Source organism: Camponotus vicinus, unplaced genomic scaffold (assembly GCF_025532165.1).
Source record: "Camponotus vicinus isolate PSW18456_S1 unplaced genomic scaffold, iyCamVici1.0 SCAF_11, whole genome shotgun sequence".
NCBI classification, from domain to species: Eukaryota; Metazoa; Arthropoda; class Insecta; order Hymenoptera; family Formicidae; genus Camponotus; species Camponotus vicinus.
Genome location: NW_028141947.1, coordinates 12,707,079 through 12,725,437, shown reverse-complemented (window position 1 = coordinate 12,725,437; position 18,359 = coordinate 12,707,079). Strand labels below are relative to the sequence as shown.

Sequence of the window (18,359 nt, the reverse complement as noted above, 5' to 3'; positions counted from 1 at the left end):
ATCAAATAAATTCAAATCATTAGCATAACAAAAGGTTCCGTGATACATCAATCGTTTAATAATTAATTTAAAATAAAATATACCTCTATAATTTAAAATTCTGCGTGTATATGTAGTACGTAAAATATTTCGGCAGAGAGAATTATCAATAATATCATGTTTGGCCTTGGCGACGTATAGCAACCCTGGCAAAAATGAGACGTTTGTTTGGCGTTTACATGAACGTTTGTGGAAGTTCGTCGAGAGTTTAAAAACGATTAGTAAAGAGTTTGTAGAACAAAAATTGCAACACTGCAGCGTTTAAAAGACGTTTGTACGTTATAGCGTAAACGTAAACGTTTGAAAAGTCTGAGTAAACTCTGTACACGAAGATGTATCAACGTTTACTGAACGTACTCTGAAAAATGTTACCTCACCATTGCAAAACTTTCATATAACATTATATAAAGAGTTTGTAGAACAAAAATTGCAACATTGCAGCGTTTGATAAGCATTCAAAACCCAACAGCGTTATGTAAGTGCTCTTACAAAGTTTGAAAAGCATATAAACTCTCAGAAAACCCTCACTCAACGGTTGTTAACGCTTTATAAAGTTTCTTATTTTCGCCAGAGTTATTCGTCGCATTTTCTCGCGAATTTTAAATCGCGATTTATTTAGTAATTTAATTGTTGATTTCGAAGTTTATTCTATCTTTTCATTTTGAATATTTCCTTTGATAATCTATACAAAATGCGCCAGTTCTTATAAAATAAAAATTGAAACTTTTATTTTTAATTTTATCGGTTTGAAAGTAATTTTAATGAATTAATGAGATTTTGGCGATTAAAATGATATCAAACATGACGTAAATCGGGTAATTTTTAATTAATCTGATAATAAATATTTCATTATAATTATATATTTAATTAAATTTATGCGATTTATATCGTGTTTGGTATTATTTTAATCGCAAAATTCTCATTATTCTATTAAAATTACTTTCAAATGAATAAAAAATGCATTTTATTTTTTGACATATATTCGTGAATATTATAAATGAAGTCTCGTGTAAGAAATTTCGGAATCTGCGGCATCGGGAATTTTTTCGTTATTTATAATAATATATGACTTTAAATTGCCATAAAATAAAAACTAAAGTTTTTATATTTTGTTTGATCTTTTTTGATTAAAAGGGATTAATGAAATTCTTGCGTTTAAAATGACATCGAACACAATATAATTCGGATAACTTTTACTTATTGTTATATAAGTAAAAGAATGTTTCTAATTGAAAATTATTTGAATAAAATGTTGAGTTTAATGTGATTTTACAATTAGTCGTAAAAATCATATTAATTCTAAAATTATGTTCAGTAAGATAAATTAAGTAATATAAAAATTTTAGTTTCTAATACATTTTCAATGTTATCAATTGTGGTGTTCACATGACGTCTCCTGGTCTAAATATGTTCAATATAATTAATATTAAATGGTCTATATATTGTGCAGTGAAACAATTTATTTTAATTTATTATATATATATATGTATATACAGGGTGTCGCAGATCACCCGTTTCAGCCGAATATCTCAAAAACTGAGCGCGGCAGACAAAAATATTTCAAACAAAAGTTGTAAGGTTTCAAGTAACGCATTACATGGTGATATCAGTATGACCTTGAAGAGTGTTGTCAAGATCAGGGCAAAATCACTTTGGATTTTTTAAATGGAACTCGCTATTTTTATTACATATTCTTGTAGCTCATCTCAAGAGCTTTCCAAAATACTATAATTAAGTTAGTTTTAATTAAGTACTTTCCGAGTTATGAGGCTTGAAATCATTTCTTAATTTTACATAAACCGTAAAATATCTTGTAAAATATTCATTTTTCGATTATCTTACCTTAATACTTTTATGTACAAAATAATGAGAGGAATCAATTGGTGTAAAGAAAACATAGTTGTTTCGAAGAAAAAATATGTAATTGTTAATTACAAATTACACATTTCTGAAGATAATTTTGATAATTTAAATTTCCCTTTTAAAACATTTTTATTTTTAAAACATGTTATATTCATTTTTACGTTTTTAAAAATAAATTCAACTTAATTAAAATAATTTTAATTTACCCCTAGGATTATTGGAATATTAAAAGAAAGAATGAATCTTACTTAATAGCCCTAACAACCCTACTATTAAAGGATTCTAATAATTTTAATAGCTCCAACAATCCTACTATAACAGAATTCTAATGATCTTAAGAGCCCTAACAACCCTAATATTAATAGAAGAATTCTAATGATTTTACTTAATAGCCTTAACAACCCTACTTCCTGATTAACTAAAATTATTCGAGATTTGAGGAACCTATCTCTAATCATCACCTCACCTAATCATGTATATATTTTAGTCACGTGCCCTAACCGCGTACCCTAACCGTACTCTTCAGGCCAGTTGAACCTACCTTTCGTTGATCCTGGCCACTTTCTTTCTCGATCTCTAATCAGAGATCGAAGAAGGAGATAATTACTCCTTCTTTTGCCGGATAATTACCGGCAAAAGAGCGTGAAATATTTACGCTCATTTAGTAACGATCGTTCGATTTCACGATCGTTCGTTAAATATTGAATATAACTTTATTTTAACTGAAATAAAGCCAAATTACTACAAATTTCTATAAATTATATTTTATAGTAAAATATAAAATTAATATGTGTATTTATCATATTACAAATTATTTAATTAATTAATCATTTGGCTTTATATTAAGTTAAAGTAAAGTTTAAAAACAATATCTACAAACAAATTCTACGATGGATGAGCTATTAGCAATTAGAAGATAAGTACGTATTATAAGAATAAATTAGCATCAAAAATTGATAAAATTGGTAATTGTTAATGCGTGTCCTTTATTTAATAAATTAGACAAAATCTTTACAAAAAAATCTTTTCTTAATCTCTTCTTTTTTTAATTAATATTTCAATATATTTTCGCAATAGATGCAAAGCATAAGTTCGAAAGAACTTATTAAAATTATTTAATTTAATTGAATTAATTTAATTTAATTATTTAATTTAATTTATTTAATTTAATCCATCCTAGCTCATCCATTTTAAGGCAACGGATTTATCTACAATCTACAATCTACATCTACATCTACATCTACATCTGCAATCTCTACGAATCTGTTACCTTAAAGTTAAATAAAAGTTTTTTTCACTCACCGGCACTGATGCGCAACAGCGGAGTTGTTGTTATCGAAGCTAGTTGTCTGTAACATACAAATATAAAATTCATTTATAATAATGCTCACAAAATGCAATTAATATTTAAAAAAATTTTTATCGCGCGGAATTTTATATCCCATGTGTAAAATAATAAGCAGATAAACACGTATGGAAAAATTTTATAAATTTTTGAAACCGTTTTTTAAATAGAAAATTTTATGACTTTTATAAAAATCTTTCTCTTTAATTCATTTAAATAATAAGATCGAATTATTGTTCGTTTATAACAAGTTAACGATTTATAACAATTAACATATAAATAATAGATATTCACCATCAGGTTGCTCCGCCGATGTAAGATGCCTCTCCCAGGCCTCCTCCTCCTCTCATGTTGTTGGCGCGCGATAACGACACTCCCGCACTCGCGAGCGATATTTTTATATCGCTATTTCCGCTATTTTACGCGCGATTCTTAACGGTGTCCGCACTATTTCGGTACAATAAAAAATTTTCTATTTGATCGCGCGATGTATATACTTAATATGTATATACTTTGAACGGCACTCCCGGTTTCGGTACGAGCGAAAATCCCATTTCACTTACGAGAATCAGCTTCGAGTCAACAGGTCGGGAATGCAACGATACAACGAGCAAGGACTAAGCCCAAACCGGAAAGAAGACGAAGCGATTAACGGAAATAGAGGAAAATGAAGTTCACCAACTCTTTTTCGCGCATAATTATCCTATCTCGTATCGAACCTGGACCCGCTAAGCACGATTTCAGGTGCTCCGCCCGGACATATTATGCCTCCCGCGGTTGCTATATGCTACACCAGGCTAGTAGACGGCAAAAGAAGAGGATACCCACATTTTTTAAATGCTAACATTCAGCAATTTAGAAAATGGGGAGGCAACCCCTTTTACCGAGCGAAAATCGTGCCTAGGGGAATCCACTCGACTCCTCGACAGGTTAACACACGCAGTGCGTGTGGCTGTAGACGATCAAAGAGAAGGGACCCATTGACGACCATTCCGAGCAATCGATCAAGTTCTAACTAATTCGGGCCGAATCACTTGACGAAGCACGAAGCACGAAGCGCGAGTGTACGTTGTATAGTAACGTGTGCAAACTCGAAACATCCCAGTTAGTTGGCATCGGAAGTAGAGACTCGTGACGATAAATGAAATTGGGATTTTATATGAAAAAGTCCAAAAGTTCCGCGAAAACGCGACAACGCGAGAATACTGCAACGCGAAAACGTGGTAACGAAGCGCTTGCCGTCCACGGCACGTTGACGGCACCGACGACGCGAAAGGGTACTTAGCTTCCCATTCAGGCACCTTAAAATTTATCATAAATAGAAAAATTTAAGATAAACCTCAAGGCACCATCCAAGTACTAAGCCCTCCCACCGCGACAAGGTGTACCCCATGGGAGGGTTATATTATATATAATTTTATATATAATATAATACATAATTTGAAATTTATTTTGTAATATAGTACATAAATTTAAATTCGCAAATATAAATAATAAATAAAAATATAAAAGATAAAAGAAAATCTATTATATAAAGCAATGTTCAAAATAATTGATTTTAAAACTAATTATTTTTAAAACTAATTATTATATTTTAATATTATAAATTTCGTAATTACAAAATAATTTATATTTCTTAGATATAAACTTTTAGAAATATGATAAATAAAAAAATTTCTATTTTTTTTATACATGAAATATTTAAATAAATATATTAATATGAAATGTTTTATAAAATATAAGAAGTAACTGAAAATATTAATTAATAAAAAATTTTATAAATGTTTTATAAATATTTTAAAATAAAATGGAATATTTTTTTCGGCATACGCTGACGTTCGTGCACTCGTAAATAATAACGCGATTTAAGGTGCACAAGAATTTTAATAAACCGCGAGTAACATACAAGAATTCAGAATAATCGTAAAATGGATCACAAATAGACGCGCGTCCGCACAGCTTGACAGCTGGGCTCAGATTCTTTGACAGTCGTTGTTTATAACAATATCTTGACATCGCGCGCGGAAACGACCTTCTTCGAAAGAATTCAACGGGTGACGAATACAGCGGGACGGGACGCGGGGACGCAACAATATAACAAATAATGAATGTGATAAATAATTTATATTAATGACTTACATCATATTTCATTGGTCCATCCATTTCCAAAATCTCCTTTTTTTTTTGCTTTCTTCGCTTTTTCCTCGTGGCACTTCAATCCTCGTTGCACTCATTTGAATTCCTCGTTGCACTTACATTCATTCACGAAAAGTTCCTCGTTGCACTTGCAATTGTGTTCAGAGAAAGAATTTGATAATATATGATACGTCTCACATCACTACTCAAGATATTCACTGCTCAAGAGCCACTGAGCGAATGATCGTAAGTCAGAAACATTACCGCGGTACTGTTTATATCGCCAAGGTTGACTATGTAAAGAAAGAATTTGATAATATGTGAAACGTCTCTCACGTCACTACTCAAGATCACTGTGCGAATGATAATAAAGCCGTGTAACATATTAACAATAGCGCGATACTGTTTATCAAGGTCGAACACGGTGTTATTGATAATTCTCTCGTTGCCGAAATATTTTCTGTAATATAAAATATTCGTGCGCGGAATATTAAATTATAGAAGCATTTTAATTTATTGATTAAGATTAATTGATTATTTATTAAACTATTCATCATGAAGTCTTTCGTTATACTAATTATTTGCATCTATAATTCGATTGTTTTACTTCGTGTTCTTTCACAATCCCCCCCCCAATTATATTTAGATTGTCAAGTAAAATGATAAAGTAATTTCGACCAATGCTTTAAATTTTCTCAATCCTGGTTAATTAAACAAGAAATATATTTAATTCTAATATTGTTAAAGAAATATTATAATAAGCATTGATGATCAAAAGATCATAATATATTTAATTCTCTTGTCCCCTTTCATGTATTCCCTGTTTCAATTTTTATTCGCAGTAATGAATGATTACGATTCGATAAATATTTATCGTTGCGATACAGTTTCATGTTTATCAAAAGTTAATTAATTTTTAATTATTAATATTTATAGCAAATTATGTTTCGATACTAATCATAATCGTGTTTAGTACAAAAATTACAATATACGAAGCGTTTCTCATCACTACTTTATTACTCGAGAGTCACCGTGCGAATGATAACAAAGCCGTGATATGTATAGCGCGCTTGCTATACGTCGCCAAGGCCAAACATGATATTATTGATAATTCTCTGCCGAAATATTTTACGTACTACATATACACGCGGAATTTTAAATTATAGAGGTATTTTATTTTAAATTAATTATTAAACGATTGATATATCACGGAACCTTTTGTTATGCTAATGATTTGAATTTATTCGATTGTTTTACCGCGTTTTTCCGAAGTCAAATTTTATAATATTTAGTTTTGCATTTTAAAAGACTGACTTAGAGCGAACTAAATAAATAAATAAATGATGTTGAGAAAAAGAAAAAGAAGACACATAAATAAATAAATAAATAATAGCGTGAAAAGAGAGAACATACTAATATTTTTATATAATAAATTATTATTAATTAAATTATTTATATTTTTATTTATATTATTTATATTATCAGAGGGACATATGTGTTACCCTCTGAGAACATTCGTGGACATTGGTTTTGTAGTTCATGTCCACGTTTTTAGTGTCCACAGAGGGAGTATCGCTTCCAGGGATCATCTAAAAACGGGTCATGACATCTCTCAGTCTTCTCTCTGCTGTTATAAACGTCACGCGCGCGCCAATACATTCGGCTGCGTTCGGAAACATCACACGAGTGTACCCAGGTATCATTTTATCCTTGTTTAACATTCGGTGAACAACAAGAATGATACCCGGGAGCACTCGGGTGATGTTTCCGAACGCAGCCCATATGGCATTATTCTAATATATGATCGGCCACTAGAGTCCACAATCTGTCCATAGATAATACGATGCTATGACTGCTATTTGACTTTCGCAATTTACGTGCCAAATTCAAATCATTAGCTATACTTTCTCCAATTACTTTATATTTATTTTTAACTAATAATAAAAATATGAAAGATAATTAAACAAATAATATAAAAGAATTTAAAAAAGCGTAGCAGATAATAATTTAAAGTTCTCTAAAAAATAATTTTATCAAATATTAAATTTTATAAAAATATTTTTCATTGCTTTATAAATATGATTGCTGCGATTAACGACGAAGTTAGAATTAACAATTAAGCATTTAATTATGTATTGTGCTTTATCTGTTTTTAACTCACTTTACTTGTACATGAGATGTGATATGATTATTGCTGGATATCTTGTATATAATAGTATGTGTAACATAATGTGATTTAATTGAAACTGATTGCATGAAATCAATAATAAATAATTGTATGATATGAATATTATATGACATTATCATTATAAGCGATTTATACTTAAGAAATATTAATGCTTTTAATGTATTCTTATAGAATATATTCATGTATAAATGGTGTGCAAAATTAATAAATAAAAAGAATATGTAGAGCGGAAAGTTATCAAAAGACCAAACTTATTTCAATTATTTATAACACCATAATAAAGTTTACTTTATGTAACATAATATTTCTTACATATTATATACACACACTGAGATATATATATATTTTTGTACATATTATGTACATTTAAGACATATTTTAATTCATAAATTGTAACATAAAGTTTATGGAATTGTCATATTTGTTATATATATATATATGTTTATATATATTATATATATATATTTTTTTCATTATTTAGTTTACCAGATAAAATATAAATATATTCTTATTACTCTAAAATTAAAAATGTACTCGAAAATTTTAACAAAAAATTTAATTTTTAAATTAACAAAGTTTTAACAAAATTCTTATGTGAATAAAAGTTTACAAAAATATATGACTGATATAAAATTTAAAGTACACAATTTCTTGTTATAAAATACTGTTTTGTAAATAGATTTTTAATATTACATTAATACAATCAAAGAAGATTAATTACAGTTTTTGCAAAAAATTGAAAATTATGCTTTGAGCATTTTTATTTTTATACTAAATGTTATCTTAAATTGCATAAACATGTTATCAATAATCATGGCACATCTTTAAATGAATTGATACAAAATATTAATAAAAAGAAAATATTGCATCTATTCTGATTTGTGATGTTACTTATACTCTTACATTATATTTTAAGGTGCTATTTTCATTTTCTAAATTTATAATATACATATATAATTATATACATATATAAGTATATAATACAATTATATAATACAAATCATAGAATAGATTTATCAGGACACAAATTTGCTTTCATGGAAGAAAAAAAGAACCTGCTATCGTACTTCAGTGAGAGTGTATGTAGAAGATTCTACTATAATACACGAAATGTATGTACATGTATCAGTTAACCATCTGTTCAGAATGCCTTCACAACCACTTTAACATATATGTATCACATATGTTATGTTCATAGTATGTTATGTTCATATATATTATGGATTCTATAGTAATATCATCGCCTTTCCTTAGATAACAAATGGAAATAGATTTTCTTATAAGCATTGATTTAAAATCTACAGAGAGATTTTTTCTATGAATTTATATTATATAGCATTGTTATAATCTGACAGTTTTATTTTTTTTTTATCGAATAACTGGAATTTTTTTAGATTATCTTGTATATATAGAAATCAATTAAAATTCATTGCACACACACATCTAGATCACAGTGCAAAAATATCATTTGCAATGCAGCCTTATGCAGATAGCCTTATGGCCGTTGGGAATTGATTCTCTGTCATTTTTATAACTATAATTTAGCCTAAATCTTAAAAGCTATTGTTATAATTCATCATCGATATGTTTAGCTATATATAATTTTGGTTTAGTTTCTTTATCTTTGTTTTTGCTTACATATTTTTTTTTATATTTCAATTCATTTAATTTTATGGTATTATATTGTGCATCTACAATCTGTAACTTTTTTGGAAATACTTTTCCCTCATTGATAGTCGATATAAATTTTTTAAACTCTTCTAATGGATCAGTAAATATGATTTTATTTGCAATCAGATCTTTCTTATTAAACGTTTTTTCTTTTAAAATAGTTTTATAAGAATGTTGCATGTCATTAATATCTTTCTGTATTGCCTGCAATAAAGTATGCTTTTTATTGGAAAAAGCTGTCTCTACATTAGTATCTAGAGTTGTAGGTATATCAGAGGCATGATATTTGTGTATTATACTGTTAGTATCGGATATAGAGTCAGTAGAAGATTTTTCCTCTTGTTTTTCCTGAATAGTTACTTTCTCAAATTTCACATCTACTGCTTTTGTTGCTTGTAAGCCTAATTTTTTCCGTAAACTTTGAACTTCATTCTTTCTATCATCACCTTCGCTTTGATTTTTAGAGAACAGAATAATATCATCAGATTTAACAGCATCCTTATTTTTCTTATCTTGTATAACAACACTTTTCAATTCACTATTTACATCATCATACTTTTCTAAGGTATTTTGCTCAGAGTATTTCACAGCTTTTTCTATTTCTGTCAATATGAAATATTCGAAATCCTTTATTTCATTAGTGCTTGATTTCTTATCCTTCTTTAAAATGTTAATATTTTTAGTTTCAATATCTCCTTTACCTCCATTACTATCACTTATAAATTCAGCAACTGCCAAATCACTCTCTTTAATTTTTCCAAGTAAATTTTCTTCTTTATCTACATTTTTTAAATTCTTCTGTAAATCAGCAATCAATATATCATAATATGAATGATCTTCTTCTCCTAATTTTTCAAGGTGCCTGTGTACTCCATCAATTAATATTTCTTGATATATAGAGTGTACCTCTGCGTGAATATGATCCAAAAGAGCAATATGTCGATTAATGATCTCATCTTCTTCATCGAACAAATCAACTAATAAATGACGTAAGAACGAGTAATATTCAACCTGTGTAATGCCAGATTCTGAAATTTTTAATAATTGCTCCATTTTGGGTCTTACTGATTTTATACTCTTCAATTTTGTAGCTACCGTTTTTAAATTTAACACCATAGTATCCATATTTGTGAGTAAATATTGTTTTAATAACTTTTGCTTATTTAATTCTAATAACTGTCCCATCTTTTTAATAGATGAGTTTGGTGCAACTACTAATAGTTCACTTAAGAACCATCGAACTTTATAAGACAATGATGTTTTCGTAAGCAGTCCACGCTCTTTGTTTACCCAATTGTAATAGCTCTCTAAAATAAAACTTCTGATTCTTATACCTTTATTTTGTTTCCTATTAAGGAATATCTGATTGACAAACACTTCTTTCAACTGATGCCATAAAATTTCTGTTGGTGTAGAAACTGGTCTTAAGATGATAATTGCAGCTTCAGATGTGGCAGTAATTCTGACTTCACCATTTAATGAATCTTTGATGATTTCTGCGTGAAAATAATGAAAATCGACTACATCCTCTTGATCTTCTTGTGATTCAATTACAGGAATTGTTATATCCAAACTAGATCCAATAGTTGTCGCCTATAAAAAGATATATAACTTTTAAAATTTAATATAAAATATGGAAAATATAAATTTTATATAAAATATAGAATAAATCTTGTATAATAATTCAACAGACCTGTGGAGTTACATGTCGGCTGAGAAATGATTTTAACGATCCTTTTACACGTTCAAATAATGATAAATCAGTAGGCGCTTTAAGTTGAATCTCTTCTTTAGAAGAATATATTCCTATAATCATATGTAAAAAACACATAATAAAATAAATATATAATTACATATATTATATATAGTTTTTATTTTTATTATTACATATAGTTTTTAATATCTTTTTCAATATAGATATCTTATTGAAGAAAAATCGATCCTACTAATCGATTCTTCTAATTGATTGAAGTATATCTATAGTGAAAATGACATCCAGATTTTTAACAATAAATTTTTTGAAACTGTTTTATCCTTTACAAAAAATACATAATTTATTCTTAATAAAATCTTCATTTATTTCAACTTTTCAATTTCTAGCCTTCTGTACATATTTCTGTAAATAAATCTTTCTAACTAAAATGAGTTAAAAATATAGCTTTGTTAGCTCTTTTGTTAGCTTGTCCAGCTCTATAAAATTTAATTTGAGAAAAGTTTCTTTAATTTATCTATAACTTGAAAATGACTGATGATTTTTCTTAATATCCTTACTAAAAATAAATCGATTCTAAATTGACCAAAGAAGTATTAAAAACTGCAGTAAAGTTTTCTTACAAAATAATGCCCGAGAAGTGGGGTTTATATATTTTACTTTGTGCGTCTGTGTGTCTGATATGTATATTTAATTATTATTACCAAGCGTAACAGTAAGATCTCCATCTGCTGCATTAATAGCCTTCATTAATTCGGCTGCTTCTGTGAAAAATAGAAATACAACAGGTATTGTGACGTCATCTATCTCTTTTCCATCACCGGACATAGCAAACATGGGCGATGTTGCCGCACTCGAACCGGCAATATTATCCAATACTATTCCGGCAAGCGCACCAGCTTTTTGAATTCTGCGCGCCTAAAATACGAAAATCGAGATAAAAATTCATAAATTATTTAATATCGCTAGTCAATTAATCAAAGGATCATTGGAAATAATGTAATCGACCAAAACTAGCCAGAATTTTTGTTTATTAATTACGACGTTTCGACCATATGGTTGTGGTCCTTTTCAAGTATATAAGATCAAGTGATGGATATAAATCATAGTATTGTAAACTGCACAAGTCACATTTGCAAGATCACTACATCTTACTAAATTTAAAATCAAGAGATAAAAACGATGTGTCAGTGTGAGACTTCGTCAACGAACTGGTCTTGCAAATGTGACTTGTGCAGTTTACAATACTATGATTTATATCCATCACTTGATCTTATATACTTGAAAAGGACCACAACCATATGGTCGAAACGTCGTAATTAATAAACAAAAATTCTGGCTAGTTTTGGTCGAGATAAAAAGTTGGTTTGGGAAAACCAAAAAAATGTCTTGCATTCAATGATATATACTTTTTCTATAAACATGCAATTTCCGCGATTCACAATCGCTATTTTGCCTGCCAATTTATCTGCATTGTGCAGATCAGTACAAGCTGCAGGTGGATATGTAAATATCACTTTTCCAGAAATCTTATCGAAATTTTGTAAATCAGGCCCGAATTGCGCCGGTCCAGCTAACAGTGTAACTTTTTCCAATGGATCTGTATTGGGTCTCATGAATGTTACCGTTTGCGGTTTAGTTTCTGGTTGTTGCATTTGCATCTTACTCAGTTCGACCATTTCTTGCATGAATAATAATCCTTCCTCTGAATCTTGCGTCGTCTTTGCCTATTTAATCCAATTATAATTGATCATGTAATATAGATCATGATAAAATATATAAATAAAATTTTATGTGTCTATATATATATATATATATATATATATATATATATATATATATGTATAAAGAATAAATTACATTAGAAAATGTGTGCAAAAGCTGAATCCGCCCATCTGCTAATGTTAAAGTCGTTATCCCCATATCACTCAATATTTTCAAATGTTCCAAATTATTTGCCTACAGAAAAAGAGATAAATTTCTAGATATATTTCTTTGCTAATAGATACGTGAATATATAATTTAAACAAACTTGAAATTGTGATGCGCTTAATCGTCGTTTAATCGATCGTCTCGGGCAAACATCCTCGACCATATTTCTCAAAGGTTGTCTTACTGACGCAGGAAATAAATGTAAACTATTTGGGCAAGTACGATCAAATTCGTCCACATACACGATATCTCGTTCGAAGTCCTGTCATATAATTCAAAATATAAAATGTAAAATTTAACCATGTCTATATTACTTATATCAATTTTACAGAAATATTCGTTCACTTACAGATGAAATATTTGTTCTTATAGAAGCGAGTGTGAGTGGTAATAAATGACCTTCAGTAGTAAAAATAAATTCATCCAACTCTAAAATTAATTCTCCTGGTTCCGCAAATAATAAAAATAAATATTTAAATGTCTCTGACAATACAAAGCTATCCATTGTATCATCATGTTTGTTAGTTCTAACATCTGATACAGCTGCATAACCACATGGTACTCTTGCATATGTTTGCAGACTTTTGAGTACTTTACGTCCGACTCCTAAATAATAATGATCGCCTGTGGCTCGATATAAGAAGTATGTTGATTCTAAAAATTCTGGTCTGAGTGGATGATGTCCCCAATGTACCTATTTTTCCGAATGTTATTATATAACATAAAAAACTCATTATATAAAAATGATAAATTCTATATATTTTATCAATTGTGTAAATAATATGTACCTGAAAATCAGTAGTGAATGCTTCTGGTATAAAATTATGTCTCTGCATAACTTGATACAGCATTTCATGTGTTTCTACAGCAGGTTTGATGTCACCTTTAAGAACCTTATAAAGAAATATAGTCAAATAAATAAGAAATGTCAAATGAACAAATAAATTTTTTTTAATATAACAATTAATAATATATACCTGCAGACCTGGCCAAAAGGCTAATAAAGCATCCATGAAATTTTTAGAGTTGGTGTTTGGTCTATGCATATGGACATCTAACAACATAGGTCCTTGACTAACATACTTCATTACAGCTTGATAATGTTTGTTGAAACGCCCTAAATATTTTTCATCACCTGCATAAAAAATACAAAATGTATTATATATGATAATTTAACTTAAGAATTATATATATATATATATATATATATATATATATATATATATGAATATGTATATAATTACCAAGTAAAATGTATGCCTTAAGACAGTATTCATAATAAGAATCTATGCCAGCGCCGACACCAGAATCTCTTCGTACCCAATCCCCAGAATTTACATTCAATACAGATCCCATTAAGTCTGTACCACGATGTCTCATTCGCCACAAAACATCCATAGCTTTCTGCGCCTTTTCCTAGAAAAATAATTCTATCATTTAATATTAATTAGATATTACTATATATATATACTAATTATTATTTTATTATATTATTGTATGCATTACTCGCATATCTAGAATATTTTACCTCAAATATTGGTTCGCCCGTTAATCGAGATAAAGCAGCCATTTCTAATATCATACTACCTGCACAAGCAGTGCATGTCTCTTTCGATACTTCCATAGGAACTCCTTTCATGCCATGTTTTAAATTTATCTGGAGATATTTTTAGAAAACATTCTTATTCATATCAAATATATAATATATTTATTAGCATTAAATTTGACATTGAATTATCTTTTTGATTTAATAGAGATGTAAAAAGAGATTTTTATACAAAATTTTATTTAAAATCTATGTGATGTAATTAAATCATTGCATAAACAAACATACTCTGCCATAAGGTATTCCAGTAGTTGTGTTAAATGCAGGTAAAAATCTAAATCCTAAATCTTTAGCTAAATCCAAAAGTTCTCCTCTATACCATGGCATTATATCAGCCCTTTGTTGTAGATATTCGGCTAATATGTGACCACTAAGAAGACCTCTATAAAAAGTAAATACTATTATAACATTTAATATAAATTAAATAACTTACAATCAAATATATTTCTAAATGTACATTATTAAATATGTATGTGTGTGCACATATATAAAAGTTTTGATTGTAATTATGATTTTACTTACCCAAGCATTCTAATATTTGTTTCAAACAATGAAACAATAACATCTGTATCAAAGCTTACATCTCTAGCAACAAGTTTGACTGCATTCTCAAATTCTTCCAAATCTCCTAATACCTAACATATATGAGATATTTATATAAATGGAATTGTGATGTTGTAATACATGTTATAATATAGTTTATTAAATTATTTATTATTGAACTTACCACTAATGTATCTAGTGTATCCACCAAAGTAAGTGAAAAACTATAGCAAATACAATACATAAATTAGAGTAAATTATGATTATATAATATGTCTAAAATAATAAATATATCTAAATAAAATCTTCCTAAAAAAAAGTACGAGTTAAATACATAAAATAAAAATCCAACTAAATTTCCAAACTTGTATAGATAATAAATAACAATTATAAAAATAAAAACTATTAAACAATTAAAAAATTAATATGTTCAAAAACAGGTATGATGTCAATGTAAGTATTCGAGTAATTATATATTATTAATTTATAATCAGTATTAATCATGATTTATAGCTTTTTAAATCCATATATATAAAAATTGTATTTTATATATTTTATTTTTATATCTATAGCTTAAAAGACAACTTATTGTCTATACAAATTCAAAAACATAAACTGATAAATGATAATAATGTATAATTACTTTGCAAATTATGTTGATTATATACTTGTTTATGAATATTAGTTTTTTAATTATTCAATGTTCATGAGAGTAATGAGTTATTAAAAATTGAGTAACAGTAACAAATTATAAAATAACTTTTCCTGAATGAATATAACTATAGCCAAGCTGTCAATATTTTTATATGTTGATATCAAGATTACTTGATCAAAAATCATACAATCAACAAAACATAACTATTATTAAGATATGTAATTTATCTCATATAATTCTATGTATATTTAATTTCTTACTTTCCCAATGTAGAATCTATATCACCCCTGTTTGGTTCTGAGCCTCTATATCGCCCTTTACAGCTTAATGGCATCAATTCATCAGCAGGATATGCATTTTCCTTGTACAAAGATTAGAGAAAATATTTTATTCAAATGTTAAACTTATATAAATCTATATTACAATGATGTTCTTCTCTTCTAATATACAAACAGTAAAAAATTTATAATTTTAGCCTCTTGTATTTAATTTTCATACTGCTATATATTCTCACTTAATTTTTATAATTATTCTCTTTTTTATTTAATATGCTAAGATGTCATCTCTTTTTGACTTATATTAATAAATCTAAGACATATTACTTTTATTTTAAAAATATTAATGTAATACAAATAAAAGTTAAAAGACTGTCAAATGTTATTTACCATATAGGCATTGTATGCATGATAAAACATATCCCTTGCTTCTTCTCTATAAAATATAATAGCACAATTATAAAAGGATTGATGCAGAGATCTAATCATATAGTAGATAATACAAACTTTAAAGCTTCTCTTTCTTCCTTGCTCATATATTCTAATGGATCATCTTCAGACATAGCCCATAATATCTGTACGCATCCTACAAACAATAGCCCCCAAATAAGAGCATCACAAGCCATTGTTCGCTAAAAAAATATGTCCCCTTTTTGTCAAGATTTCATACTTGTAGCAGTACACATGGTCCACCAAAATTTTTCCCAACTAATCCATCTCATTTCAACAATTTCATTGTCGTATCGAAAGTATGAACCAAAAGTATATCATATGAGTTTTTAAGAATCTTCCACTCGTTTTTTTTTATACTAAATTGTTCCTTGTACATGAGATATTTTTTCTCAAATCGATGACACACATCACATTGCATAACTTTATGAAATTTACGTGTTCCATGGATTTATCGCTGTTTGCCAAGTGGTAAAATGCATTTATTATGCAATCACAAAAAAATCGTAATTCTTTCGTCAGAGATCGCCGACTTAAAAATCAGTGAATCTCTTTATAAACTATTCATTACATCGGCAATTTATCAAAAACAATCAAAACTGAACTGATGAGCGATGAGAAAAGTGTGTAGGACAAACTGTTGTTATCCGAAGAGATAAATAACAGGCAGTAGGGACATGATTGCGTATTTTTATCAAGGTCAGATGATGTAGACGCAGTCAGTTTGCTGAAAGTTTTTTGTTTTGTTACGCAAAATACACAAGATTTTCCGCTTCACGTTCTTCGAACAAACGAAATTGTCTGCTTCTCGTTTTTTCTTTTCAATTGATTTTCCAACACGATTATTCCGATTCTTTATGTTTCGGTGCATTAACTACGGTCAACAAGACTTAATTGACAGCAAGTGGCAGCGATTTCTCCACATCTGACATGAGATTATTGCCGTTTAGTAACCTCCCTAACCAATTTCCCGAACTTGCTCGAGGCGAAACAGATGGACTAGAACGGGGGATGGAGAGGATCGTAGAACGGGGAACAGTCACGTGACCATCAGTCATTTGACCATGTGCCGCAAAAAAAATAATACAATTTTATTAGAATATCATCGCAATAAGCATTTGTCATATTAAATTTCTCAGCTTCAAAGAATAATTAACACGAGCTCTACTGCATACATTATTGATAAATTTTAGAAATTATCACTGAGAAAAAAAAAAAAAAGAAATATATATATATATATATATATATATATATATATATATATATATATATGTATATTTGAAAGATGTAAAAAAGAGACACGTGTCAAATAAATATACACACTCCTAAAAAATTGCGAAATTAAATAGAAAATAATATACCCTATGATGGAAATAATTTTACAACTTTTCGCGCGAAAATTATGCGAAAACTACAATTTTTTATAAGATAACTTACGTAAAAAAAGTACACGATTTGAACCATATGTTTTTCATAAATTACGCAGTTTTCCATAAATTTACGTAGAAAGTTGTGATTTTTCTACAACTACATCATGTGTGTAGTTTAGTTATATATAATTTACAACTTCTATTATTATATACAATTCGTAAAAAGTGGTAGAAACTTGTAAAAATTTGTAAATATTTTTTACAAATCATTACATCTTATTACAATTTATCATACATTTTTCGCAAATTTGTAGAAAATCGCGATTTATTATTGAAGATTTTTATTTTTCATACAAATATAAATGTAGATTGTAAAATTATTTCCAAGTTTCCACCTAAAAATTTGTAAATATATTAATACTAATACATATTATCTTACTGTGTTTATTGTTAATTACTAATAAATAAAAATCAATATATAATATACACAATAATGCACAGCTGATATATATATTTGGACTAAACCGCTACACAATAAAAACTTTTGCATACAGGCGTCAATGCGTCACACGTGG

At 28.3% G+C, this 18,359-nt stretch overlaps 1 protein-coding gene across 2 annotated transcripts; it reads right to left on the bottom strand.

Annotated features, from left to right (window-relative positions):
- Positions 1 to 8,040: 8,040 nt before the first annotated feature.
- Edem2 (ER degradation enhancer, mannosidase alpha-like 2) lies at positions 8,041 to 17,451 on the bottom strand. 2 transcript variants are annotated; one of them, XM_083081584.1, is made up of 17 exons: positions 16,472 to 17,440; positions 16,355 to 16,400; positions 15,950 to 16,050; positions 15,219 to 15,258; positions 15,014 to 15,126; positions 14,720 to 14,873; positions 14,414 to 14,542; positions 14,130 to 14,301; positions 13,863 to 14,020; positions 13,674 to 13,778; positions 13,235 to 13,579; positions 12,986 to 13,147; positions 12,814 to 12,912; positions 12,363 to 12,680; positions 11,658 to 11,871; positions 10,936 to 11,048; positions 8,044 to 10,835 (listed from the first exon to the last, which is right to left on the bottom strand). In XM_083081584.1, the coding sequence occupies exons 1-17, from the start codon at positions 16,588 to 16,590 to the stop codon at positions 9,138 to 9,140; spliced, it is 4,086 nt and encodes a 1,361-aa protein (XP_082937710.1). In that variant the 5' UTR covers positions 16,591 to 17,440; the 3' UTR covers positions 8,044 to 9,137. The 2 variants fall into 2 exon arrangements, with proteins under 2 accessions (XP_082937712.1, XP_082937710.1); XM_083081586.1 differs by lacking the exon at positions 12,814 to 12,912 and having other exon boundaries at positions 8,041 to 10,835; positions 16,472 to 17,451.
- Positions 17,452 to 18,359: the final 908 nt, after the last annotated feature.

Bases quoted from the DNA above. Each gene is read 5' to 3' on its own strand.
- Edem2 (XM_083081584.1), bottom strand. From the start codon at position 16,590: ATGGCTTGTGATGCTCTTATTTGGGGGCTATTGTTTGTAGGATGCGTA. The intron at 16,051-16,354 runs GTAAATAACATT...TCTTTGTACAAG, and splicing joins ATGCATACAATGCCTATATG to GAAAATGCATATCCTGCTGA. The intron at 15,127-15,218 runs GTAAGTTCAATA...CATATATGTTAG, and splicing joins ATACACTAGATACATTAGTG to GTATTAGGAGATTTGGAAGA.